We start from the raw sequence: 27,407 nt of genomic DNA, 5'->3' as shown, positions 1-27,407 counted from the left end.
ATCTAGAATACTAGATATGCAAGATATGAGTGTCGCGAGCGAAATAGGAGGGAAGCAAGTGAAATTTGTGTATGTATATCAGATGTATGCGAATCCACTTGGATATAATATATGTAGAACAAACTACACCTCTTTCTAATCTCATATATCTCGAGATACATGTATCTAAATACGCCAAAATTGCTAAAATTCACCTTTAATAGAAAGTTTTGATTCAAACCCTTAGGAAATATCATATTGAGAATGTTGTCTAAGAAATAGTTATGCAACGATCGATCTAAAATTAATCAAACTTTAATATAGATACCGAGCAATAAAAAATAAAAAAAGATGCTACCTCCACCAACCACCCTGAAACACACAGAAAAAGCAGTTGTGCCACCTGCTCTGTTTTTCTCTCAAACTGTGATGAGTCTTTGCAGTTTTTTTATTCGATTTTTTTTTTCTCTATAGTCACTATATACTACATTCTCCATCATTTTCATTTTATACCAAAAGAAACCAAAATCCCTTTTCATTTTTCTCTTCAAAGCTCCCAGTTTTCAGAATCTTTTCATCGTCAGCATCCCTGAACCCACATGGTATATTCATTTATTTATCATATAAAGTTGGGTTCTTTGTTTGTTTCTTTCTAATATAAATGTGCCTTTAAAAATTGCTGTTTTTGGGTTTTTGTTCAATGCTTGTCTGGTTTTACTTTCATGGTGTTTGTTAAGCTGTAATGTAGTTGTATTTTTCTGCATTAAAGATTCTATCTTTTTGTGAGGAAGTGAAAAGGGTCTTTCTTGATTGAGTTAGTTAGACCATTTTCGTATAAACTTCTTTGTTTGTATTGTTGCTATTGTTATTTTGCCTTTGATTTAATTTGTGTGGTTTCTCAACTTTTTGTTTCTGATTTTTGATGTTATGCAGGGTGAAAAGCTTTAGGTTTTTCTTGATTTCATCTTTTAGGCTTGCTTAAGACTGTTGTATTAGAAGATTGTTTAGCATTAGAGTAGTTTGAGTTGTCTCTGCTGAGATTTGTTGATCTGTAGTGGAGAAGTAGTCTTGAAAATGCAGAGACCCCCACAAGAAGATTTTTTACTAAAGGAGACCAAACCCCACCTTGGTGGAGGGAAGGTCATGGGTGATAAGCTTACTAGTACCTATGACTTGGTTGAGCAAATGCAGTATCTTTATGTGAGGGTGGTGAAAGCAAAGGATTTGCCAGGGAAGGATGTTACGGGTAGTCTTGATCCTTATGTTGAGGTTAGGCTTGGAAACTATAAGGGTACAACTCGTCATTTCGAGAAGAAATCGAATCCGGAATGGAGTCAGGTGTTTGCTTTTTCCAAGGATAGGATTCAGGCTTCTGTACTTGAGGTGAATGTGAAAGATAAGGATTTTATTAAGGATGATTTTGTTGGTTGTGTTATGTTTGATTTGAATGATATCCCTAAAAGGGTTCCCCCGGATAGTCCTCTTGCTCCACAGTGGTATAGGTTGGAGGATAGACATGGTAATAAAGTTAAAGGAGAGTTGATGTTGGCTGTTTGGATGGGTACTCAAGCTGATGAAGCCTTTCCTGAATCTTGGCATTCAGATTCTGCAGCTGTTACTGGTGCCGATGCTCTTGCAACTATAAGGTCTAAGGTGTACCTCTCACCAAAGCTGTGGTACCTTAGAGTTAATGTGATTGAGGCTCAGGACTTGATTCCCGGTGACAGAAGTAGGTTTCCAGAAGTTTACGTGAAGGCCATCCTCGGAAATCAGGCATTGAGAACCAGAGTTTCCATGAGCAAGACTATTAATCCCATGTGGAATGAGGATCTGATGTTTGTAGCAGCAGAACCATTTGAGGAGCCATTGATTTTGAGTGTAGAAGATAGAGTTGCACCAAACAAGGATGAAGTACTTGGAAGATGTGCTATTCCTTTGCAATATATAGATAGGAGGTTGGACCACAGACCTATTAATAGTAAGTGGTATAATCTTGAAAAGCACATTATCGTCGAGGGAGAAAAGAAGGAAATCAAATTTGCAAGCAGGATTCACATGAGGCTGTATTTGGAAGGAGGCTACCACGTGCTGGATGAATCAACACACTACAGCAGTGATCTAAGACCAACTGCAAAGCAATTGTGGAAGTCCAGTATTGGTGTCCTAGAGTTGGGTATACTAAATGCTCACGGCATTTCGCCGATGAAAACAAAAGATGGACGGGCTACAACAGATGCCTATTGTGTTGCCAAGTATGGGCAGAAGTGGGTTAGAACAAGGACAATTATTGATAGCTTTGCTCCCAAGTGGAACGAACAATACACTTGGGAAGTATTTGATCCCTGCACTGTCATAAATATTGGTGTTTTTGATAATTGCCATCTGCAAGGAGGAGATAAGTCTGGTGGGGCTAAGGACTCGAGGATTGGGAAGGTCAGGATCCGTCTTTCAACTCTAGAAACGGGTTGTGTCTACACGCATTCTTATCCACTTCTGGTTTTGCATCCTACTGGGGTGAAGAAGATGGGTGAAATTCACTTGGCTGTAAGATTTACTTGCTCATCATTATTGAATATGATGCATATGTACTCTCAGCCACTGCTGCCCAAAATGCACTATATTTATCCTTTAACTGTTAGTCAGCTGGACAACTTGAGGCATCAAGCCACTCAGATTGTCTCTATGAGGCTGAGTCGTGCTGAGCCGCCTTTGAGGAAAGAGATAGTGGAGTATATGTTAGATGTCGGTTCTCACATGTGGAGTATGAGGAGAAGCAAAGCTAACATTTTTAGAATCATGGGTGTTTTAGGTGGATTAATTGCTATTGGGAAATGGTTTGATCAAATTTGCAATTGGAAAAATCCCATTACGACTGTTCTGATCCATATCTTGTTCTTGATACTAGTTCTATATCCGGAGCTTATTCTGCCAACCATTTTCCTCTATCTCTTCTTAATCGGAGTTTGGTACTACAGATGGAGGCCTAGACATCCTCCCCACATGGACACACGTCTTTCTTGTGCTGATAATGCCCATCCTGATGAATTAGACGAAGAGTTTGATACTTTTCCTACTTCACGTCCTCCTGATATTGTTCGGATGAGGTATGACCGTATGAGAAGTATTGCTGGAAGGATACAGACTGTGGTTGGTGACTTGGCTACTCAAGGGGAGAGGCTGCAGTCTTTGTTGAGCTGGAGAGACCCTAGAGCAACCGCGCTGTTTGTTATTTTCTGCTTGATTGCTGCCATTGCGCTGTATGTCACGCCCTTCCAAGTTGTGGCTCTCGTGACTGGATTTTACGTGCTGAGACATCCGCGATTTCGCCATAAGCTACCATCTACTCCAGTGAATTTCTTCAGAAGATTGCCTGCCAGAACAGACTGTATGCTATGAGCTGTACTGTTAGTTGCTGCTATCCATTTTCCCTTTGTCTCTTAGTTGATGAAATTGATGTAGAAATGAGCAAGGCTTTGGGTTTTTTTCTTCTATGAAACTGCTTAGATGTAGTGAATTTTCTGTTGAAAGTTGGCTGTTAGATGCAATTCCATATTACTAGTACTAATCTTCTGTTTCTTTCTTTTTCTGAACTTTCTCAATGATTAATCAATGTATTGCTCTTTTCATTAGTCATAAATTTGTTGTTTTTTTGAAGTGTACAATAATAACATTCCCGTGTAATTTCACAAGTGGGGTCTGGGGAAAATAGTGTGTACACAGACTTTACTCTTACATTGTGAAGATAAAGAAGTTGTTTCTGATAGACCTCCGTTGGCTTAAGTAAAGCATATCAAAGCAGGTTCGAAAAAGAAATACACTAATGTAGAAGCCATGTTGAAAATAAAAGGAAAAAATAGTAACAACAACAAATAATATGACAGTAGAAGCAAAAAGAACAATATGTAACAATCAAATCGAAGAAAAAGATAGGAGGAGAGTAATAATAATAATAGTGAAAAGGAAAATTAGATACCGTTTGACTACCTATTAGCTTCTTTTGTGAAGATTAATACTTTCTTAGGGTAGGTGAAAGGACATGTTGATATTTTATGAGTTCTCATTATTTTACTAGATTTGGTGTTGAGAATGTCAAGACATTGATGTTTTAGATTTGTAATATATTAATTATTGTATCATTATTAATTTAATGAGGAATAATTGTGTTTACCATTGTAGTATAATACAAGTTGGTGATATTTGTATAATACAACTTGATAACAAAACAATATAGAGATTCCTGCAACCTTTTGTGATGCTTTATATGATGTTGGATCTGGAATATTAGTATAATAATAATAGTACCTATCAAAGCAAATAACTTATTGTAAAAAGTAAAAGGAAAAAAATACATTTTTTTATATATCAACTCTACCTTTAATCTTGGAACAATGGTAAATGTCTTCATATAAATTACAAGTCACAAATTCAAATTGTGAAATCGACAATGATATTTACATCAAGATAGACTGCCTACAATCACACTCCTTAGGAATGCAACCATTTCTCAAATCCAACGTGAATGCGGAAGACTTAGCATATTAAAGAATAATCGTGATGTTAAGACAAACTTGTCCCCTATTTAATTATTCCGCCAAGTACTTACATTTTCCATCGGGTAATTTTTTCCACCAATATTTAAGTAGGTAGGAAGAAATCGCCTAATATTTACCCGCATCACTAGAGTTATCATTTACATACAACAATTTTAAATGAGAGAAATTCAAAGTTAGTGTATCCAAAGAACAAAAGATACAATTCAAAACCTTTGGAACTTGAAATGTTGCTTTATTTGAGTAAAAGATCTATTGAAAACAACCTCTCTACCTTCACAATATACGAAAAAGAATGCATATAAACTCCACTTGTGCGAAAACAACTTCTCTACCTTCACGATTACGGAAAAGAATGCGTATAGACTCCACTTGTGCGATCATCCGAGTATTTTCTTATTTTACCTTTACCAACTTCCCCATTTATAGGGTTGTGTAGGTGCACTAATTTTCCAGATCCAACAGCATTATAAAGAAATAAAAAAACATAGTTGCAGGATCTTTATATTGTTGTCTTCATAAACAGACAAACATCACCAGTTTAAATAATGTCAACTTGCAATATACAAACAATGCTAAGTACAATAATTCTCTCTTTACATTAAATATTTGTAGAAACATCATTGTCAGACATTCCAAAAACACAAAAAATGCTTCATCCTTAAGGAAAACAAATTTATCAAGAAATCAAACTGATCTTGAATGCTTGCACCTCCATTCCGATAACAACACGAGTAGGGTCTGAAGAGGATGGTGTATACGCATACCTTACTCCTACCTTGAGAAGATAGAGAAGTTGTTTTCGATAAACCCTCAACTCAAGTAAAGCATTTCAAAGCAGGTATGCATGGGAATACAGTAGCGAAGATGCATCCAATATCAAGTCAATAAAAATCGAAACAGTAACTTGAATAAAGAGAGTACTTCGAATTAATCATGGAGCATGTTTTTCAAAAAGAAAACATCCACAAGACAACAAATATAGATTTGCATCAAAGCAGCAAACTTTCAACAAACTTAGAATGAATTAAACAGTAAATCTACTAGATCTAAACAGTTCAAGGAGATCTTACACACAAAAGCAGGACCCAACATTCACCAGTAGGTGCAGGACAAAAAGAGCCAGACACATTTACATCAATTCGAGACACAGAGAGAAGCACATAGTATGATAAAGATAACATAAGGCAAAGGTACGGTTCTCATAGCATACAGTCTGTTCTTGCGGGCAGTCTTCTGAAGAAATTAAGTGGCGCAGATGGTAGCTTGTGACGAAACCTTGGATGTCTCAGTACATAAAATCCTGACAAGAGTGCCACAACTTGGAAGGGTGTCACGTAGAGCACAATGGCAGCAATCAAGCAGAAAAGGACAAACAGCGCGGTTGCTCTAGGGTCTCTCCAGCTCAACAAAGACTGCAGCCTCTCCCCTTGAGTAGCCAAATCACCAACCACAGTCTGAATCCTTCCAGCAATACTTCTCAAACGGTCATACCTCATCCGAACAATATCAGGAGGACGTGGAGTAGGGAAAGTATCAAATTCCTCATCCAGTTCGTCAGGATTAGCATTATCAGCACAAGAAAGACGAGTATCCATGTGAGGAGGATGCCTAGGCCTCCATCTGTAGTACCAAACTCCAATTAGGAAGAGATAAAGGAAAATGGTTGGCAGAATAAGCTCCGGATATAGAACCAGTATCAAGAACAAGATATGGATCAGAACAGTTGTGATGGGATTTTTCCAATTGCATATTTGATCAAACCATCTTCCAATAGCTATTAATCCACCTAAAACACCCATAATCCTAAAAAAATTAGCTTTGCTTCTCCTCATACTCCACATGTGAGAACCAACATCTAACATATACTCCACTATTTCTTTCCTCAAAGGTGGCTCAGCACGACTCAGCCTCATAGAGACAATCTGAGTGGCCTGATGTCTCAAGCTGTCAAGCTGAGTAACAGTTAAAGGATGAATATAGTGCATTTTGGGTAACAGCGGCTGAGAGTACATATGCATCATATTCATTAACGATGAGCAAGTAAATCTTACTGCCAAGTGAATTTCACCCATCTTCTTTACCCCAGTAGGATGCAAGACCAGTAGCGGATAAGAATGTGTGTAAACACGATCTGTTTCGAGAGTTGAAAGACGGATCCTGACCTTTCCAATCCTCGAGTCCCTAGCCCCTCCAGGTTTATCTCCTCCATGCAGATGACAATTATCAAATACACCAATAGTTATGACAGTGCAAGGATCAAATACTTCCCAAGTGTATTGCTCATTCCACTTGGGAGCAAAGCTATCTATAATGGTCCTCGTTCGGATCCACTTCTGCCCATATTTAGCAACACAATAGGCATCTGTCGTTGCCCGATTATCCTTTGTTTTCATCGGCGAAAGGCCCTGAGCATTCAGAATACCTAATTCTAGGACACCTATACTGGACTTCCACAGCTGCTTTGCAGTTGGTCTAAGATCACTGCTGTAGTGTGTTGATTCATCCAGCACATGGTACCCTCCTTCCAAATATAGCCTCATGTGAATCCTGCTTGCGAATTTGATTTCCTTCTTCTTTTCTCCCTCAACGATAATGTGCTTTTCAAGATTATACCACTTACTGTTAATAGGTCTGTGGTCCAACCTCCTTTCAATGTACTGCAAAGGAATAGCACATCTTCCAAGTACATCATCATTGTTTGGTGCAACTCTATCTTCCACACTCAAAATTAATGGCTCCTCGAATGGTTCTGCTGCTACAAACATCAGATCCTCATTCCACATGGGATTAATAGTCTTGCTCATGGAAACTCTAGTTCTCAATGCCTGATTTCCCAGGATGGCCTTCACGTAAACCTCTGGAAACCTACTTCTGTCACCAGGAATCAAGTCCTGAGCCTCAATCACATTAACTCTAAGGTACCACAGCTTTGGTGAGAGGTACACCTTAGATCTTATATTTGCAAGAGCGTCAGCACCACTAACAGTAGCTGCATCCGAATGCCAAGATTCAGGAAACGCTTCATCAGCTTGAGTACCCATCCAAACAGCCAACATCAACTCTCCTTTCACTTTGTTACCACTTCTATCCTCCAACCTATACCACTGCGGAGCAAGAGGACTATCCGGGGGAACTCTTTTAGGGATATCATTCAAATCAAACATAACACGACCAACAAAATCATCCTTAATAAAATCCTTATCTTTCACATTCACCTCCAGCACAGAAGCCTGAATCCGCTCCTTGGAAAAAGCAAACACCTGATTCCATTCAGGATTCGATTTCTTCTCGAAATGACGAGTTGTACCCCGATAGTTTCCCAGCCTAACCTCAACATAAGGATCAAGACTACCCGTAACATCCTTCGCTGGTAAATCCTTTGCTTTCACCACCCGGACATAAAGATACTGCATTTGCTCAACCAAGTCATAGGTACTAGTAAGCTTATCACCCATGACCTTCCCTCCACCAAGGTGGGGTTTGGTCTCCTTTAGTAAAGTCATAGGTGCTAGTAAGCTTATCACCCGTGACCTTCCCTCCACCAAGGTGGGGTTTGGTCTCCTTTAGTGAAAAATCTTCTTGAGGTGGTCTCTGCATTTTCGAACCTTTCTACTTCTCCACCACAATTAAGCCAAATGTCCTAAATTATATCTCTGAGAAACAACTCAAAATTACACTAATACTCAAGAAACTTCATATACAACACAATCTAAGTTTGTTTTACCCTAATTCTAACTTAAGGTTTAAAAAGAACCTCATGAAGGATAACCCCAAAACTCCCAAAATCATTCACAACCTCAGATCTGGTTCACCTGAATGCTTAACCCTGCAAAACCCACTTTTATATATGAAAAACTAAGCTTAAAAATCATATAAATAAATTTAAAAAATATCAACAAACTCAATAAAAAAAATATCCTTCTCCCTTACCCATAAAAAAAAAGAGGAAAAAAATAATTAAATCTTCTAATATCAAGATTACAACAATATTACAGCTCAACAACTACCAAGAATGTAAAAAAAATGAATTTTTCAAGAAGACATTTATTAAACTTTTCAACATGAAATAAAAAATGTTCAGAAAGAGAAATGAATATACCTTGAAGGGTTCGTGGGAGATGAGAGTGAAAGATGGGAATTTTGCTGATAAGGTTGTAAAGATTGGAATTTTGAGGAGAAAAAGCAAAAGGGGTTTGGTTGCTTTTGGGTATCAAAGTGATGGAGAATGGTATAGTGAGGTGTAGATGGAAAAAGTGAAGAGACAACAACAAGGGTAAAGAAATATAGAGAGAGAAAAGAATAAAGTTAGAGAGAGAAAAGAATAGAAAAAGACAGAGCAGGGTGGTGGGGGTGAATAGTACTCTGTTTTCTTGTGTTCATCAATGGAGGGGACATAGTGGGGGAAAGGGTGGGGGTGGGGGTGGGGGATGAATATGCTGAGATTTCTTCTTTCTTTTTCCGTATTCTATTTGGGGTTCGGTATTCATATCGAAATTAGATTTATATTGAGGATAAAATATTTCTTATCAAATGTGTTTTTGAATTCGAAATTTTTAATTAAGAGTAAAAGCGTATTTACCACTCTACCCTAACTTTTATTGGTGCTACGATTTTAGTATTACACTAAATCTGATATATAGATATATAAACTGCATTTTCGTGCGATGTATAATCATGTTAAAGCTCGACTAATTGAGATTCACAACGAAAAATCTCAAGTAGTAGTGGCGTTTGGCTGATTTCATTGTGACATTTGAGTAAAAATTGGTTGTTTATTCAGTATTTGGTTTCCGCATTGGAGTCTGACTACTCGCAAAGCGTAAGGACCTATTCGGAAGGAACAAAACGTCCCTACTAAGAATTTTTTTCATGCCCAGAGCTTGAATCCAAGACCTCTAGTTAAAGAAGGAGCCGCCGCATCCACTTTCAAAAGTGAAAAAAATATTTGAAATTGAAGTTGTATTTGATCATGAATAAAAATTAGAGTTTTTTTTAAAGCGTAATTTGAAGCGAGAAACATTTTTTTGTTTTTTTAAGATATTCTAAAATTATTTCAAGATTTTATAAACAAACATATTTTTTTTAAGTTTAACTCTAAGAAAATATAAAAAAAATCATGATCCAATGCTTCTAGAATCTAACTAATTCAAATTTATTTTGAATAAGATCGATTAATTTAAATTTATGCCCCCTTTAAGAGGAAAGCCAACACGAGCACACCATAAACTATGTTTAAATTCGAAAATTCTGATTAAAAATAAAAATAACTTACTTATTCAATCACTATCTTTATGAGATCATAGATATATATATCCATGTGCTTGCGTCAAGCGAATATCTTTTTTTCGTGTGGGTCTTTGTCATCTTTTTTTATGCAAATAATGATATTTAATAAAATCCTTATAAATATTTAATTACAAACACACTTAATATTATAATATTAATTTAAAATTGTTATAACAATTCATAAACTTCGAAATCTTATATTTGCTTATGCTCTCAGATAATTTCTCAATTGAAGTTTATAAAAATATTGTGACCATTTTGAGAGATATTGCAAGAATGTGTAGTCCAGCTTTGCATTTAATAAAATTCAAATTGTTGGTAATACAATAGTTTCATTAGGTAGGTAAGACATTTCTTCAATTGTAAGTGAGAAACTATGCATTAAATGCCAAAAATTAATAATTATTATGTTATGATGATCTTTTGTAGGATACAATAGAAAATTCAACATTCCAACTATTTCATCATGCATTCATATTAGTTTGGTAGTTTCTTTTCTTATGTCTTAATTTTAATAAATTAAATTATCTGATATTATTGTTGATGAGAGGTAATAGATATTTTGTAAATTATAAGAAAATACATATTATTAGTCAATGTTGTTATGTTACAAGATTGAGGAGTGAATTGGTAAATTAGAAAAGAATCAACATGAATTGTGGTGCAGTGGTGGGACTGCTTCACCCTTAATTAGAGGTCTCGGTTCGATCCCTGGATATGGAGAAAATCCTATTACGAGCGTCACCACTCACCTCCATAATGATTCTTAATCGAAGCTCTAATGCGACTTTCACAAATGAAAGCAAGGACTTGAGCCCCGGAAGGCCCAATTTCTCGGCCCAAATAAATAGCACTCTTAAGGTCCACAAATCCTTTTGTGCTAAGTTATGCAAATGTCCCTTTTTCATACTCAAATTTATTGTTTGTTTCATATATTTCTAAACCTTGTGGATAAAAAATTAAACTATCGTCTAACATTTGTAATAACTACAAAATTTTAGACCGTTCTAACGTTTTCTCATAAAAATAATTATTTTCTCAAAGAAATCCTTAGAACATAATCTAAAAGGTTCACATATTACGAAAAACATAATACAAATGATCATTTACTAAATAGCTAGCTATTACAAACAGACAGTAAGGCTTGAGCCCAAAGAACTTGTGGAAGGCCTCTTTTTAGGCCCAAAGAGATGACATTCTGAGGTCCACAAATCTAGCAAAATTTCGTGTTAACACGAATTCAATAAATCACATTAAAAGGGGTCTTACGTAAGCTCAATTTATGTGATATGTTTTTTTAGTCCGTTTAAAAAATGACACATTTCTTTATCTTATAAATGTTTGATTATGTTACCAATATTTTACCCATATTAAGTTTCACTTATTTGACCCAAAAAAAAAAAAACTTTATTGATGGAACCAAATTATCAGTGGAAAAACATCTATAAAGAGCCTTTGAAATATAGATATTGAAATTCCAAAAATACAACATGAAACAAATATGTTGACAAGGTTTAAAATTTTAAAGATATCCTTAATATAACAAACAGATACATCAATGAAGAGGTGCATGCTTCTAGCCTCTTATTAGAATTACATGATCATCATAAATTAGACTGAACGAAAAAAAACAAAGAAACAATGTGAAACGTTAGACTAAACAATAAAACTCAAGAACAAGTCATTTGTCTTGAAACCAAATTTAGACATTGAACTTTTCATACTTAGGTCTTTCCAACATGATCACCATTTTTCTATTTTTGGAATGCAGAAAAAGAGGGCTCTTGCTCATGGCTCATGAAAAAAAAATTATTCATTAATAAATATATAAAATATGAATTTTATATACGTTTTTATTGGTTAACGATAGTTAATTAAGACTATGTATTATTACGTAATTTTGTTACTTAATTATTGTAAATTTATATTCTTTGAATAAATATCAAATGCAAGTTTTTTTTCTTGAGGGAGTGGGGTCCATGAAAACGTTTTGCTATATTTAGCTTTAATTTGTTGATTTCGTTCGATGATTGATACTATTTACTTTGAATTTTTGATTAATTCGAATTTGTGTCACGCCTCATAAAGCCCATTGAAGGTGAGATCGCTCTATATACAGATATTTTTTTATTTGTAGAGCTCGAACCTAAAATCTATAGTATAAGAGTGAAAGAACATATTTTATATTTATATTAGCCTTAAAAAACCTTATCTCCTCCTACCATTAATTCAACATAAAAAAAAAAAAAAGGATAAATAAACACTTTTGACAAAATTGTCTGAGGTTTCTAACCCTCAAGCAAAGTCATTTGTTTTATCATTTGGTATCTGATAATTATATTAGTGTCAAATTAAATTCAAAGGAAATATCATATTGGAAGTAGAGTACTCTCTAATAAAGATAGTTTTGTACTCAATATTCGATTTAAAAATTTCTAATTAAGAATAAAAAAATACTTATTACTCAACTACGATTCTTATCGGTCAAACAAGCAAAGTCTTATACTTACCTAAACCCTTTATATTTATCTTTCATATTTAAAGTCGTTTAGCATAACTAATTTTGCCTCACTTGGGAACTTGGAAAATTACTATTTATGGAATTTTTAGTTCCTCTACTCCATCTGTTACAATTTAGGTGTCAAAATTTAAATAGATACGAAGTTTAAATAAAATGGATATTTTTGAAATTCGTGATTTTTGAAGTATAAACTTTTTTTATTTTTGGAAAGTTTGAATTAAATAATTTTCAAAGCTTAGAAAAAAGGGCTTTTTTTTTCAGAATGATGTTTTAATATATGAAAGATTAGATGTATGAACTAATCATAGTTAATCATTTAATTATTTGTTATATAATATGATGCTGACCTTAATTAAATGCAAGTTGGTAAAGGGTATACGGCATGTTATACTTTCCTCAAAGGTGCCTAATTAATAAAAATTAGACATTTGAAATGGAAACAAATGAACTTCCTTTCTTTTTAAATAATTTTTCTTATATAGTTGATTTTTTTCTGCAGTAAGTCTCACATTAGGAGTAAAACGCTCCTTAACAAAGGCGACTTTATACACAGGAGAATTCGAACCCGAGATACCTCTGATTAAGAATGAAGAAGTATTTATCACTCTATGACAATCCTTATTGATATCTTAACTGATTCAATTAGTACCTAAAAAGTTACCTACCACTAACACAACTATATATCACTTTATCCATTAAAACTTAACCAGATAGAAAGAAATTATCTTATACTACTTTTGTCTTCGATGAAATTTAAACACAAACAAAGTTTTACTTAACAATAGAGGGGCGCTACTATCCATGTTCATAGGGAGTCAACTATTCAAAAAAAATACTAGATAAATTATACTTAACAATAAAGGGCACTAATATATATGTTTACTTTTTCGTATTATGAATTTCTTTAATAAATGTTTTTGTTCCACCACTGTTTAAAAAATCAAGCTCAATAAGTCTAACCAAAAAAAAAAATGAAAATCTTTGTTATACTTATATATTATCGTGGATTGTCAAAACATGAGAAGAAAACAATTTGAATAATGTAAATATTAGTGATACATTGAATCTAATACTGTCTCTATATATATATATATAAAAGAAAGAAATAATCTAGAAGAACTGAAAATGGAAATATAATTTACTTTGGCTGTCATTTTCAATATAACACCGGTAAATTTATTAAATCTCATGATGCTTACATTACTACCATTTTAATAGTAAAAATATTATTTATCACTACATTTTACTAAATACATTAACTATATATTAACAATTTAAAATATTTATCCATATATATAACTGTTTTTTTTTTCATTAAATCATTATACTTGTATAAAGTTTTTTTGATCAAGTTTTATTTTCGTACTCAATTTAAAATTTAACTAATTCAAATTTACATCAACAGAACGGGGACTCTTGCAACTTCAAATTGAGAGAGAGAAGATATACATTATATTCACCATTTTAATAAAAAGTCTTGCTTATTTTAAATGATGAAATTGACAAGGTTGGGTGACCTAATTTTCAATGAGCAGCTAAAATTAAGTAATTTAAAAGAGTTAATATTATTTATATAATGAAGTGAAATTTCTACGAGAATTCTAGGCTTTATCATTTATAAATTAGTATTCCAACTATTATTTTCAATATGAAAAATAAGAAATAAAGAAGAGAAATTAAATAAACTATATTGTTGGAATATCAAATTCCTCCATTCTTTTAGGTGACATATATAAGGTCCAGTAAAAATTTATATATATTTGGTGTTGATATTTAATTAATGTATTTTACTATATATAGTTTAAGTAATAAATAAGATGAAAATATATATTAATTATTAGTTATAGTAAGTGAAAAAAATATATATGCAAAAGATAAATGTCATGGCGTTATCATATTTGTGTTTTTTTTAGACTTTGATTATTATTGTATTGTTTAGGACGATTTGTCAATAGTATTTTGTTATGACTGTCTTCTTTGTCGTTATTTCTCCCTATACTAATTTGAATTGTTTTGTTTTAGTCGAGGTCTATTGAAAATAACATCTCTACCTTTAAGACAATAATTACAAATAAAATTTGTGTATATTTTATCCTCTCTAAATCATACTTTGTGAAATTACACGGAATATATCGTTATTGATTCATTATAGTTGATCATCTTGTGCTTGGAAGTGTTAGATTTGTCCAATTAGAGGAGTTGGTTGAAATAAAACTATTTAATTTATTTGCCTTGAAAGCGACTTAAAAGTAAATTAAATCCTTAAGGATTTTGTTGATATACCTAATCCAAATTAAACAAGTCAATATATATATGTTAATTGAAAACTTAGATACTATTTTTATTTTTCTAACGAATTAAGAGAAATGATATTCCTTTCTTCTCCTTCTTTCCAATCGATTTCATTATTTTAAAAGCTAAAACATCTTGATAATGACCGTCTAAATATACGATATTTTTAATTTTATTTTAAAAATTAAATTCTTCCCTTAACTTTGAACAACAAACATTTTTCAAATATCGAATATAAATAATTATTTATATTGTATTTGAGTTGAGAAAATTATTGCTTACCTTCAGCTCAAATTTCAATTGTTTTGTATAGTTTGATTGAACCTAGAATTTTTTTTTAAAAAAAAGTTATATCTTTTTAATTATACATAATTTTAATATATGAAAAAAAATATTTACGGAATTTTTTAAAACAGACAAAAATAGTGTTAAACAAATTAGGCAAACAAACTAATTTAATTCTGAACCCCCTGATTAGGTCTAATGTCTAGAGATTGTTTGACTCTTAAAAGTCAAACAAGTTTTTTAATTCCTTGTATAAAAAAAACAATAATGCTATTTTCTATATTGTTTTAAGTTAAAACTATAATAATATTCTCCAAATGGACATTTAACTTGATGTATTTTTATCTATTAAAATTACTTTTCTTTATAATAATAAATAAATTATGAGCTATTCATGTGTTAAAACCACCAAAAATTACTTTGATATTTTTGTTTTGCTTAACTTTAGTCAAAATTAAAAGGGAGAGATATATCAATTCATAATCTACCTAAAAAGGATCCTTATCTTATTTTGTTCATAGTCTAGATATTCAGTCTTAGACGTATTAAGGAGCAGCGCGTGATACTCGACTCCCTACATCGATGGAAAATGATTGATATTCTCGATATCTTTTCATATCATGATCTTAAATAATCCTCACCTCTTAATCATGAGCTAGTTTCTAAATCCATTATCATATAATCAAAGAGATACATTATAACTTCGATCCCATCGATATATACAAGACTCAACACTGATCCCATACACCAAAATTGAACATAACTCAAACTCAAAAACTATCTCAATAGTTATAACTACAAGTCGCACATATACTCAATAAAGTAATCGAAATACACACAAACTACTTGATGACAACACCATGGTCATCATCCAAAAAGAAAATGTCAATAGGAATAATGATGAAGAAAGAAGGGCATTAAAGTCATTTAATAATCACATAAGACTGAGAAAGATGGTGTAACAAGTAAGCTCAAAAGCGGTTTCTATAGATTTCTGCAAAATCGTTGGGTGGTTTCCCTCAGTCCAATTTATTTTTGGTTGAATACAACTCCGTCTTCTTCTTCTTCTCCTTCTTCTTCTTCCGTTTCTTTATCAATAACAACACCGACTCCGGTTTATATGTCTTTATTTTTAATATATAACTAGTCATTCATCATGTAAACGAGCTCTCACAAGCCCAATTTACACCCCAAAAGAAGAAAAAAAAAGACGAATGGATTCGTCTAAAAATCAAATTTCTTTCATCAATCAACACCAATTTTTTCATGATCCTCAACAACAACAACAACAACAAATGGAAAATCATAAGAATCATCAGATTTCTTTTGGATTATCATCTACTAATCCTGAGAACTTCATGTAATTCTTTTTTTCCTCTTTATTTTTTGATAATTTTTCTTGATTTTTTTTTATAACCGTCGAGTTAGCTTATGTGCAGCTCCCACTAGCACAAATATCGATAATTTTGTTTATCAAAGTTTGAAGAAATGAGAAATAATGGTCAAGGACATACGTCTCTACCTCTAAGTTGATCATCCTATCGACTAATGAACTATGAAGGGAGAGAAAACTCTAGTGACTTGATTATCCCCTTCATAGACCATTTATTAGGGTTGAGGATAATTAGAAGTGTAATTGAGCAAGCAAAAAAAAATAGTATTTTTGTTTTTATTAAAATTTGAAACTGAGATCTAGTGATTCTTATTAATTTACTTTATTGATTACTAAATCATGCGTTTTTAATATTTTTACTTTTATTTTATGTAATTAATTTGATTTTGTTTTGTATGAACAGAAGCAAAGAGAATAATGGTGGAGCTTATGATTTAGGTGAACTAGATCAAGCACTTTTTCTATATCTAGATGGACAAGATCCTTCTTCTTCATCAATTCAAGATCAAAGACGTATGTTAACTTTCTTTTTAATTAATTTTTCTCCGATCAACAGAAAAGTTATCTTCATGTAATTCATAGATCATAAGTTTGAACGGTGGAAACCGTCGTTGAAATAATCTATTGAGATTCTCTATGAGGAATAGTTGTAATTTTGGTCATGAGAAAAGTATGTTTTTTTGGACAAATTAAAATCTGATGGAATATATAGTACTACATACTTACTTGGACCAGATCTTCTCACAATTCACAAGAAAATAAAGAAAAAAATTTCCATTTCTGATTTTAATCCAAAGTGTACAAATTAAAAGATTTTCTGTTTCTTCTCTTTTTTTGCAAGTATAGCTTTTATTGTTCAATTAATTTGTCTTTTTTTTTCTGTAAATTATTTGTATGCATGACCATTCATAAAGGCATATTTTTTTGTGATATATTTTGCAGAGAATAATTATGGAATGAGGCCACCAACTCTCAACATTTTTCCATCACAACCAATGCATATTGAGCCATCTTCAACAAAGGTATATTTATTTAGTAATCGTGTAGTTTCTTATTCTTCGTAATTTTTCGTTCAAGTTATCAGCTACTTTATTTTGCTCTGTATGTTGTTATTCTACTGTCATTTCTTTTTCTTCTTGCGGTAAACTTTCTCTTAATAACTTCTTTTTCGAGTCAAGAGTCGTATTTCTACCTACACAAAGATATGATAAGATTTGCATAGTACATCTTATCCTCTTCACGATTGTTGTTGCTATTTGTCTTACACCATCAGATTAAGTTGAACGACAAAAATAATATATACATATAATTTTTTTACATTATTAATGTAAATAACATTAACGTTATCGATAATTAGTGGAGTAAGAGTGTTAACTTCTCGATACACTCGAAGTATATATACTTTTTATATCATCAGGTTAAGTTTGACCAACGTACCAACGACAAAGTAATTTCCTAAATCTGACATGATAATCTCGAAAATAAAATAACACCTTACGATATTTACTCAAACAATCATAAATGTATGTGTACATATATGTATGTATATATATATATAGCTAATAATGTTTCATTTTCTTGCAGTTAATTAACTATATATGTTTTAATTTGTTTGGTAGGCAAATAATAATGCACTAGTTTCTCAAGCTACAAATGGTTCCAAAAAATCATCTCAACCATCAATCGACAAAAGTGAACCACCCAAAGTTACTAAGGTATCATTAATTCTCATTTTCGTATTATAAATTCGTCGTTAATCTGTCACTAAATAGTCTATATATAGTTTGTACATGATTTCTCGATAAACCATCACTAAATCATAATCAAATAAAATTAGCGATAAAATTTTGCTAGACAAAAAATTGTTCATCGCCAATTTTTATTTGTTTTAAAAAAATAATAACGTCGTTTCTTCATACTTTTTTTAGGGAGAGGGAAGTCGTAAGGTTCCAACTTCAAGTCCTGAGCAAGACACACCCAAAACATCAGATCCCAAGGTGGGACTTAATTTCTGTAAAATTACAAGTTTCAAAAGTATTTTTTATTTTTTTAAATTTTTTTTGTATCGAGTCATTTAAATATTTTTAGATGATCAAGTAGTGTAAAAAATGGTGAATATATTAAAATTAAACTTGATAATATTAATTTTGTTTTTTTGTTGCATGCAGACATTAAGGAGACTTGCTCAGAATAGAGAGGCAGCAAGGAAAAGCAGAATTAGGAAAAAGGTTCATTAATTAATTATTATAACTCTTTAATTTTACTATATAGTTTTTAGTGTAAATGTTGAAATTAAATAATGGCTTCATATATATATGCTTGAGAATTATTTTATTTTATGGTAACTTTTTTTTCAATTATACAGGCTTATGTTCAACAGCTAGAGACAAGTAGAGTAAGGCTCTCTCAATTGGAGCATGAAATACAAAGAGCCAGATCTCAAGTAATTCACTTTGATTTCTCTTATTTTCTACTCACTGAATCAACTCATTGAAAAATACATGATTAAAAACAAATTTTCACTGAAATATTTTTTCTGTATAAAGACATAGCTTTTTTTTTCTTTTCCCAACGAATTCAATCAAAATATCTATAAAAATAATTAGAATATTTTTTAATAGGATATTTCAATGGAATAATAATAATTTTTTTAGTGATTCTTAACATATTACTAGCAAGATATTTTGGTAATTAATAATCTTCAATATTTATGTGTGTTTTTATTTGTTAAAAGGGATTTCATGTTGGAGGAAATGTTCTTCTAGGAGGAGACCAAGGCTTTCAGCTTATTAATAGGACCAATATCAGCTCAGGTATATACTATTTATGTTCCAATTCTCGATCTGATACAATCCTTTCGATTTTAATTATGAAAGAATAACGAAGTTCATCCGAACCGTACTATCAGATCACTTAAAAAAAAAGATAGATATATATGTAAAATTAATCATAACAAGTGGACTAATATATACGTAAGATATATACATTTTTATTTTTTTCTTTAGTATGTCAAACTAAAATCGTATTTTTTTTATACGATCGACGTATATATAAGTTAAATTCTTTTTGCATGAATTTAGATGCTGCAGTTTTCGATTTGGAGTATGCAAGGTGGCTGGAAGAACATCATCGACTCATATGTGAACTTAGAAATGCAGTACATGAAGAACAATTGCAGGAGGATGAACTTCGTATTTACGTCGAAAATTGTGTGGTACATTATGACAATATAATGAACTTGAAGGGCATGCTTGCAAAATCTGATGTTTTTCATTTGGTTTCTGGCTTGTGGAAGTCTCCGGCTGAACGTTGCTTCTTGTGGATCGGCGATTTTCGTCCATCCGAACTTCTCAAAGTAAGTACTAAACGGTTATATGTTGTTATCTTTTCATATTCAAAATTATAATACGAGACTTTAGTTAATAATGAATAAGTATAATTGTCACTTAAGTCACCAGAATTTTTTGATAAAGAGCGCTTAAATTTTACATGAGAGGATATTCTGGCGTGGATTTGTATTTCTATTACTTAAACTCAAACTTTTCATTTATATTTAAAAAAAATTGAGTAATTAATATGTACATAAATAATGTATCATGAACCCCATAACACAAAAAGAGTTATGGTTCAAACCCTAGTTTTCATGAGGGTTATATATAGTATTTGAGCAAAATCCATCTCAATTATTGTGTATTGATATGTTGGACCATCATGTTAATTAAATTGTCCACACACCAAATGTTCGGTGTGAATAAAATTTAGCCAAGATAAAAAAAAAATCACTAGGTAATTCTTTCCATCTGTCCTAATCTTGGTGAACAAAGTTATCTGATATTTGTTGTTATTTAGGACTTAGGAGTAAGATAAATTCAAATTCTGAATCTGTCTCGATATATTGTTGGCCTACTTCTCATGATGTTGTGTGACTTTTGTGTAGATAAATTATGAGAGAGATGGATTACAAGACTTTCCCTTATAGAACCCTGTTAGATATATTTACCTACTCAACCAAAAAGCTATATATGTTTCTTACTATTTTTTAACAGTCATGATTTCTTCTAGATCTATATATATTAACTTTAGTTGGTACTCCTATTAAGTACTAATTAATTAACAAGAAACAAAATTAAAGGACTTTTGTACTTTATATTTTATCTCCAACTACCACACTATTTGCTTTTATAATTTAATTAATTAGGTCATTTTGATATTGTTGTGGAGGTTTATATTTGGATTAGCTAGATAGATAGCTAACTAACCTTGTTTGGTATTTTATGGACTTAACTTATATAAAGTCAGTGTGATTCAATTTGTTATAGTACAATAGTTGTCTTACTTTATTTTCTAGGTAACTTGTTTGGCTTCATATGAACAATTATAAAATTATAGTTATTCTTAATCGCATAGTCTCATATTCAGTATTTGTTATTTAATTTTCTTTGTATTATGCTATTTTATTGTTATATTCTTTTGCTATCTTGCTTCGATGACTTTTCTTTTGAGACGATGGCCTAGCAAAACCAACCTCTCTACCTCACAATATGAGAAGTAAGGTTTTCGTAGTTCCTATGCTTTTTAGACCCGATTTATGAAATTACATTGGATGATGGTCTTGCAGAAACAGAGCTAGGCTCAATAATTTTGACTAAAATCTTGTATTTGTGTAACATTGAATATGCATAAATAATTCATTCAAAATTCTTATATACTAAAAATTCTTGATCCGTCTCTGGTTAAACAGATTATAATGTGTCAGATAGAGGCATTAACAGAAAACCAATTGTTGGGAATGTGTGGATTACAAAAATCAACACAAGAAGCTGAGGATGCTTTGTCACAAGGATTAGAAGCTTTGAATCAGTCATTATCAGATACAATAATTGCCTCAGATGCATTAATATTGGGTAATAATAATGAAAATATGGGAAACTACATGGCTCTTGCTATTAACCAACTCTCCACTGTTGAAGCCTTCCTTAGACAGGTATATTATATTATATTATATTATATTATATATTTATCGATAGATTATGTGATTTTCTTTTTAATCGATTTTAAAAAAAAAGTTACTTTTGTTAAATGAATTTTGAATTTAATTCAACTTTAAAAACTAGTTTAAATGGAGGAAAACTGTTCAAGACATATAAAAAGTACCGACTCAATCTGAGACATTTTCTTCCAACAACCCCCTTACGCTCAGACACTTTTTTTTTACTGCAACATGCACAATCATGGATTAGGTTTATATTCCCGAGCGCTCTTGTGTGGGGAACATCGAACTCAATGGGCTTGGCTTTGATATCTGAGCAATCATACTCTCTTTGAACTATTGAAGTATGAAATAAGCCTAAAATTGATTAAATTTAGTATCAGAGTCAGGCTCATTGAATTCTTTGTGGGTGTGAATATATCCCGATTTATGATTGTGTATGCGCTAGTCCGAAATGTGTTTGCATGTGAGGGGGTGTTGCAAAGAAATCGGAACAAGATCTCATAACTCTTTATATATATGGCTTGAACAATCTCTCTCTTATAGAACTTGTTTTGAAATGAGAGTTAAACCAAAGGTTTGTTTAACAACTTTCTCCTTTTCAATTTACGTATATCAATTTAACTGGACATAAAATTTTAAATCTTGTGATTTTAAACCTGCCGGATGAACTATACTATAAATTATTTATTTATATTTATTGTTGACTCTAATTAAAAAGATGTAGAAGTACAAATTATTTAACAAATGAAAAAATAAATGATTTGTGTTTTACTTTTCAGGCCGATAATTTGAGGCACCAAACAATTCATCGGCTGCTTCAAATCTTAACAACTCGTCAAGCCGCGAGGTGTTTTATAGCAATCGGCGATTATTTCCATCGGCTTCGAGCCCTCAGCTCGCTTTGGCTGGCGCGTCCTCGTCACGAATAATTAATTAGCTAGTTAATAATTAGCCTTTTGTAATCTTAATTTCTTCACCTATATTTTCCCCCTAAATGTTTCTATTACTTTTGTTTGTGTTGATATAGATGAAACATAGTTATAGGCAAAATGATAAAATTAGTACTTTATCAATTTTAATTTTTGTAACGATGTTTGGCTGAACACAACACTTTAAAAAAAAAAAGACTTTAAAAACATGTAATCTAAAACAAATCTTAAGAATTTATATGACTATAAATCAACTCACTCAGCGTAGACTCTTTTTAAATTCTTTATGTATTTATATTTATAGCATATGATAACAAAAATCTCGGCCTCGCCATTAATAAGTAGAGTTGCTCTTTAGGTGTTACAACTTCACTTTTACTTGATTTAAGTTCTAATTATCAAATATCATATCTCTCTTTTACCTAGCTTTCCCCACCTACCCAAAAAAGAATATATGATTTTTTTATAGATATATCTCTCAACTAAAATTCAGGTTAGTTGACTATTAAACTATGAGACATCTAAAAGTAATTATTATTAAAAACAATGTCAAACTTATAATTGAATTGAGCATGAAAATGTTGTGTTGTCCTTTTCAAGATGGCATTGTTTTCTCAATAGTCATGGAGACAATTGAGACCATTAAGAAGAGATTAGGTGATCTAAATTGATAATGTATAACATCCTAACACAAAGTCAAACAATACAAATTAATTACTCCGTATGTTCATATTTACTTGTCCAGATTAGACTTTGCATAACGACATGATCATTTATTGCAGTACTCATATTAATTGATCATAACTTCTATGATCAGGTAACAAGTTCACGACATGAATTCAATCTCTTGCAACAATGAAAAGTGAGATTCATAATTTCATATAATGAACTCAATAGGGTTCATCATCTCTTCTTCTAACCTCAAAGATAAGTGGCAAATTAGGCTTAAAATGAACAGCATCAAATTGAAACCTAACAATTCACAGATCCTATTTAAGAGGGTAAAAAAAGAAGTGCATCGAAACATAGAACTGCATCAAACACTATGTACATATTCAAATGCATATCTCCAATGTATGGTGAATACATACTCAAATGCATATCGCCAAAACAAAAAACTTCAGCAGGATGTAAAAGTCACTTCTATAAAGGTACATTCTAACAAGGAACAGAAAGATATCGAAAGATATCCTAATTCAACTAAGTGCTTGATCATCAGAAGATGATCCACATTACCTCCCTGTTCAGCAGATCTACCTCCTTTCTCCAAAATAACCGAGTATGTGATTCTCAACCTTGATTGAGTTGAACATCAAAATGGAAAATCAGCGCATTGACATTAAAGTTTTAACTCTTTTGTCCCTCTCTTCTTTCCTGGCACCTGGGGTCCTCTTCAATTTATGCAGCTCTTCCATAACATCTTTCTCAACAGTGTCAATTGAGTTCAGCAGCTTTCTTTGTGGTGTGAGGCATTCAGAGTCTTCTGAAGTACTCTGATTGGTGATATCAAGCAAAATCTTTGGCACTTTACCAACAGATCTGGTATGATATCTGCTTCTGGTTTTTGGACGTGGGGTGATCAAAGAATTAGTGTGCTCAAGTTGAGCACCTGATGTTGATTCAGAAGGACCAAGATCAGTATGGTCCTGGGGTACAACACTCTCAAGTTGTTCGCCTTCACTTTCTCTCAAGCGAGCTCTTGTTCTTTCAATGGCCTATGGAGGAAATCCAATTACAATCAGGATCATCCAGAACTATATAAAGCAAAACTTAATTTGATGGTATTCAGCTGTGTTAAGATGTAATAAAATTTCAAATCCTGACATGTATCTAGATACACAAAAAGTGCAACTGCATTGAAGTCAAGCCCAAATAGTTTCTAGCTTATAGTAATACCTGCGACTGGGAGAGCTCGAGGTGAGCTCATACCACACTTGCAGTGTTAAGGATTTTAAGTTACTTAACTGGCATAACAGTACCACAAGCATATCAAACCTTTATTAAGAGAAGCAAAGAATTTCTCCCGTCTCTTTCTAGTTTCTGATTGTAGTTAAAATAGAAACTTGAATTGATAGCATTATTCAGCAACTGATATAGATTGATTTATTTTGTCTAACTTAAGTTAAGTAGCTGAACAGTGGAGGTAATGAGAGACATGGTGGGCCAATAAAATGCATAGATGAAAAGTCATATAACTGCAAAAGGGAAAAATAAAAAGAAACAAAACCAATTAAGAGGTAATTGATAACTATTGGATTAGTTCTTATATGTGAGCATAACTTAATCTTTATACAGAAATGCAAACTTTATATGTATTTCTTGAGCCCATTCACAATTATAAAGTGAAATATAATTTATTTCATGGTATCAGCCTATCAGGTTAGCTTCGTCTCGTTCTTTTGTCTTCCTCTAACCTATTCTTTTCAATTTTATCATCTTCTTCCAGTCTGATATGGCTTAAGTGTTACATTCTTTATCATTTGCACATCTCATTCTACCACTTCTCAATACATCAAAGATCTTGTTATTGATGTTCATTGATTTAGCAAACTATATGTTCTGGAGGAAACTTCTTTAGCCTCTTTTCAAAGGTCAACTTAAACTCTATGTTATGGAGGATTTCTTTTGCCTCTCTTCAAACTTCCAAAGGTCACAGAGATATAGTTATTTTGGCGTAGCTACTTTCGCCCTGCACCCACCACGCTCAATGATAATGACACCTCTATTCTCAATCCATCCTTTCACTAATGGAATTCCTAAACCATGATCAAAGTGATTTATCAATGCAACTCTGGACTACTATAAAATTCTCAACTACATCATAAATGTTAAATAGATAGGGAATAAAAAAGTAACTTAATCTTTGAGCATAATACACACAGTATGCACTACTTGTTTAAGATACGTTGAGATAAATATTCTTTTAGGAATGTGTAGGCACACTAATTCAAATTGGGTACAGGCTAATGCAAGTAGTGGAACTTCCTGTATTGAGCTTAGACATCTTAATCCACATAGGCTGTTGCAAACAAGTTGAGAAAGCTTGAACTGTAAACAGCTTGCTCAACTACTGATCACTCATATGCTCACCAAACATTTGCTAGAGCTGAGGGTCTATTGGAAACAGACTATCTACCTCGCAAGATAGGGGTAAGGACAGCATACACACTAAACTCCCCAAACCTCACTTGTGGTATTACACTCATTATATTGTTGTTGTTGTATACTCACCAAACAAACAAACAGTGAGATAGCAGACAACAATTGAGCTTTACTTTAATCCCAGAATGAGCAAAACATATTCTTGTTAGAACTATTAATGCTAGATGAATCAAAACTCTATCAGGCAACCAAATGTTGACTTACAAACACAAATGTAAGATAAGCAACCTAAGTCTATGTCCATATCATCATGCAGATCCATCTCTTAGCTGCATATTGAAATGTGCAGGCACTATTTCTAAATTCTAAATCCATCTCTCATTATAACCAGTTACTCTTGTAGTTCATTGGACCATATGTATGAGAAATTAAGTATGAATAGCAAATCAAGATTATCTAAAAGAAGCTCAGTCTCTAAATAGGCAAGAAAGTAGTTACCCTGACAATGGAAGTAATGTCACGGAGAGGAGTTCTTGGATACCAAGCTGGAAGGACACTGTGACGCCCTCGATTTCTCCCCTGGCCTGCTGGTGAAATGTTCTGACGACCAATCACCCTGGTTGGAGTTCGAAGTGAGTTTCGTCCACGCCTATTCCTTGGCGAACCAAAACCAATCCTTCCAATACCACCACGACCACCGCTGGTGCCTGCCATTCTCCCTGTTTCCGCTGTAGTCTGTATAGGAGCTCTGGAAGAGCTTTCTGGTGATTCATCCTCGAAGATCTCAATGCCACCTCTGCCCATTGACCTCCGCCGACGACTGTAGATGTCTATTGGGTCTTCTTGCCTAGATAATCTGTCTCTTCCTTCGGCCATTTTTCTAAAATATTCAACTGAACCAAAAAACAAACAAAGAAATGTTATCTAAACATTTAATCCTTTACTAGTAGTGAGTTCTGATATGAACCTATTTCATTCCCAAACAATGACCCAGAAGACCATTTTAGCCAGAAATGTAGACAACTGCTAGCAAATACATCAACTTCAACTACCAGATTGAATCTCTTATCTAAAAAAGAAACAAAAAAATCCGATGACCCAGAAGTCCAATTAAGCCAGAAATATATCCAACTGATAACAATACAATCAATTTCAACAACCAGATTGAATCTCTTGTTTAAAAGAAAGAAAATTTCCGATGACCCGTAACACCATTTCAACCGGAAAATGTAGCTAACTAAACATCAAACAGTAAACAGCGAATCTTCCAACGATCGGACATGTAGTCAACTGGCAAATACATCAATTACAACTACCAGATTGAACCTCTAACACAAAGGAAAGAAATTTCCGATGAACCATAACACCATTTCAACCGGAAAATGCAGCTAACAGAACATCAAACAGTAAACAGCGAATCTTCCGACGATCGGAAATATAGCAAACTCATAGCAAATACATCAATTACAACTACCAGATTGAATCTCTAACACACAAAAAATAAAATCCGACGACCCATAACACCATTATAACCGGAAAATATAGCTAACTGATTGCAAACACATCAATTACAACTACCAGATTAAATCTCAAACACAAAAATAAAGAAAATTTCCGATGACCCATAACACCATTTCACCCGGAAAATGTAGCTAACTGAACATCAAACAGTAAACAACGAATCTTCCAACGATCTAAAAGAAGTAAAGAAAACAAAAATTACCTTGAAAAAATCTTCTGGGTTGGTATTAGGGTTCTTGAGGAGGCTCTGTAGTAGTGGAAAATGAAGAGATAGAAAGCTTAGAGAGAGATAGGCACATTGGCAAATTTTCAAAATTTGATTTGGGCGGTTCTTTATAACAAAATGAAAATGAAAAATTTCACAAACTGAAAATTTTGAAAAAATTTGAAAATGGTGAGCACGTGACGTCTATTAATTATTTGAATTTAAAATTTAAAAAAGGATACAAATTTAATGGGAAGCACGTGATGTGTTATTAGATTCAAATTTTCAAATTCGAAAACCGTTTTAATTGTCAAATGGGCTTCTTGGGCCTTCAACCTTTACGCGGCA

General features: G+C 32.6%; 4 protein-coding genes and 1 long non-coding RNA gene across 5 annotated transcripts; 3 read left to right on the top strand and 2 right to left on the bottom strand.

The window, feature by feature from the left end:
- The first annotated feature begins 501 nt into the window (after positions 1-501).
- On the top strand, positions 502-3,572 carry LOC102594343 (protein QUIRKY-like). The gene is made up of 2 exons (XM_006351276.2): positions 502-581; positions 913-3,572. Exon 2 carries the CDS (start codon positions 1,054-1,056, stop codon positions 3,373-3,375), a length of 2,322 nt encoding a protein of 773 aa, XP_006351338.1. The 5' UTR covers positions 502-581; positions 913-1,053; the 3' UTR covers positions 3,376-3,572.
- Positions 3,573-5,436: 1,864 nt separating this feature from the next.
- Positions 5,437-8,138, bottom strand: LOC102594014 (protein QUIRKY-like). Its single transcript, XM_015310460.1, has 2 exons — positions 8,064-8,138; positions 5,437-7,990 (listed from the first exon to the last, which is right to left on the bottom strand). Exons 1-2 carry the CDS (start codon positions 8,127-8,129, stop codon positions 5,732-5,734), a joined length of 2,325 nt encoding a protein of 774 aa, XP_015165946.1. The 5' UTR covers positions 8,130-8,138; the 3' UTR covers positions 5,437-5,731.
- On the top strand, positions 7,916-8,100 carry LOC107061341 (uncharacterized). The gene is made up of 2 exons (XR_001473927.1): positions 7,916-7,964; positions 8,038-8,100. It is a non-coding gene; the product is annotated as an uncharacterized lncRNA (long non-coding RNA).
- A 7,774-nt stretch (positions 8,139-15,912) lies between the features above and the next one.
- LOC102593688 (transcription factor HBP-1b(c38)-like) lies at positions 15,913-22,324 on the top strand. The gene is made up of 11 exons (XM_015310459.1): positions 15,913-16,276; positions 16,713-16,822; positions 17,252-17,331; positions 17,929-18,024; positions 18,238-18,306; positions 18,478-18,537; positions 18,675-18,752; positions 19,044-19,122; positions 19,390-19,664; positions 21,051-21,293; positions 22,082-22,324. Exons 1-11 carry the CDS (start codon positions 16,131-16,133, stop codon positions 22,229-22,231), a joined length of 1,386 nt encoding a protein of 461 aa, XP_015165945.1. The 5' UTR covers positions 15,913-16,130; the 3' UTR covers positions 22,232-22,324.
- A 939-nt stretch (positions 22,325-23,263) lies between these two features.
- On the bottom strand, positions 23,264-27,167 carry LOC102593365 (protein POLYCHOME). The gene is made up of 3 exons (XM_006351274.2): positions 27,057-27,167; positions 25,832-26,226; positions 23,264-23,946 (listed from the first exon to the last, which is right to left on the bottom strand). Exons 2-3 carry the CDS (start codon positions 26,207-26,209, stop codon positions 23,557-23,559), a joined length of 768 nt encoding a protein of 255 aa, XP_006351336.1. The 5' UTR covers positions 26,210-26,226; positions 27,057-27,167; the 3' UTR covers positions 23,264-23,556.
- Between the last annotated feature and the right edge of the window lie 240 nt (positions 27,168-27,407).

This window comes from Solanum tuberosum, unplaced genomic scaffold (assembly GCF_000226075.1).
Source record: "Solanum tuberosum cultivar DM 1-3 516 R44 unplaced genomic scaffold, SolTub_3.0 scf00129, whole genome shotgun sequence".
Taxonomy (NCBI): Eukaryota; Viridiplantae; Streptophyta; class Magnoliopsida; order Solanales; family Solanaceae; genus Solanum; species Solanum tuberosum.
Note: the sequence above shows the minus strand (reverse complement) of the source record. Positions and strands in the feature narration are given on the sequence as shown.

Excerpts from the sequence above, each read along its gene's own strand:
- LOC102594343 (XM_006351276.2), top strand. The coding sequence starts at position 1,054 with ATGCAGAGACCCCCACAAGAAGATTTTTTACTAAAGGAGACCAAACCC.
- LOC102594014 (XM_015310460.1), bottom strand. The coding sequence starts at position 8,129 with ATGCAGAGACCACCTCAAGAAGATTTTTCACTAAAGGAGACCAAACCC. Across the intron at positions 7,991-8,063 it reads CCCACCTTGGTGGAGGGAAG|GTCATGGGTGATAAGCTTAC; the intron begins GTCACGGGTGAT and ends GGTGGAGGGAAG.
- LOC102593688 (XM_015310459.1), top strand. The coding sequence starts at position 16,131 with ATGGATTCGTCTAAAAATCAAATTTCTTTCATCAATCAACACCAATTT. Across the intron at positions 18,753-19,043 it reads TACAAAGAGCCAGATCTCAA|GGATTTCATGTTGGAGGAAA; the intron begins GTAATTCACTTT and ends ATTTGTTAAAAG. Across the intron at positions 19,665-21,050 it reads GTCCATCCGAACTTCTCAAA|ATTATAATGTGTCAGATAGA; the intron begins GTAAGTACTAAA and ends CTGGTTAAACAG.
- LOC102593365 (XM_006351274.2), bottom strand. The coding sequence starts at position 26,209 with ATGGCCGAAGGAAGAGACAGATTATCTAGGCAAGAAGACCCAATAGAC. Across the intron at positions 23,947-25,831 it reads ACATTACTTCCATTGTCAGG|GCCATTGAAAGAACAAGAGC; the intron begins GTAACTACTTTC and ends TTTCCTCCATAG.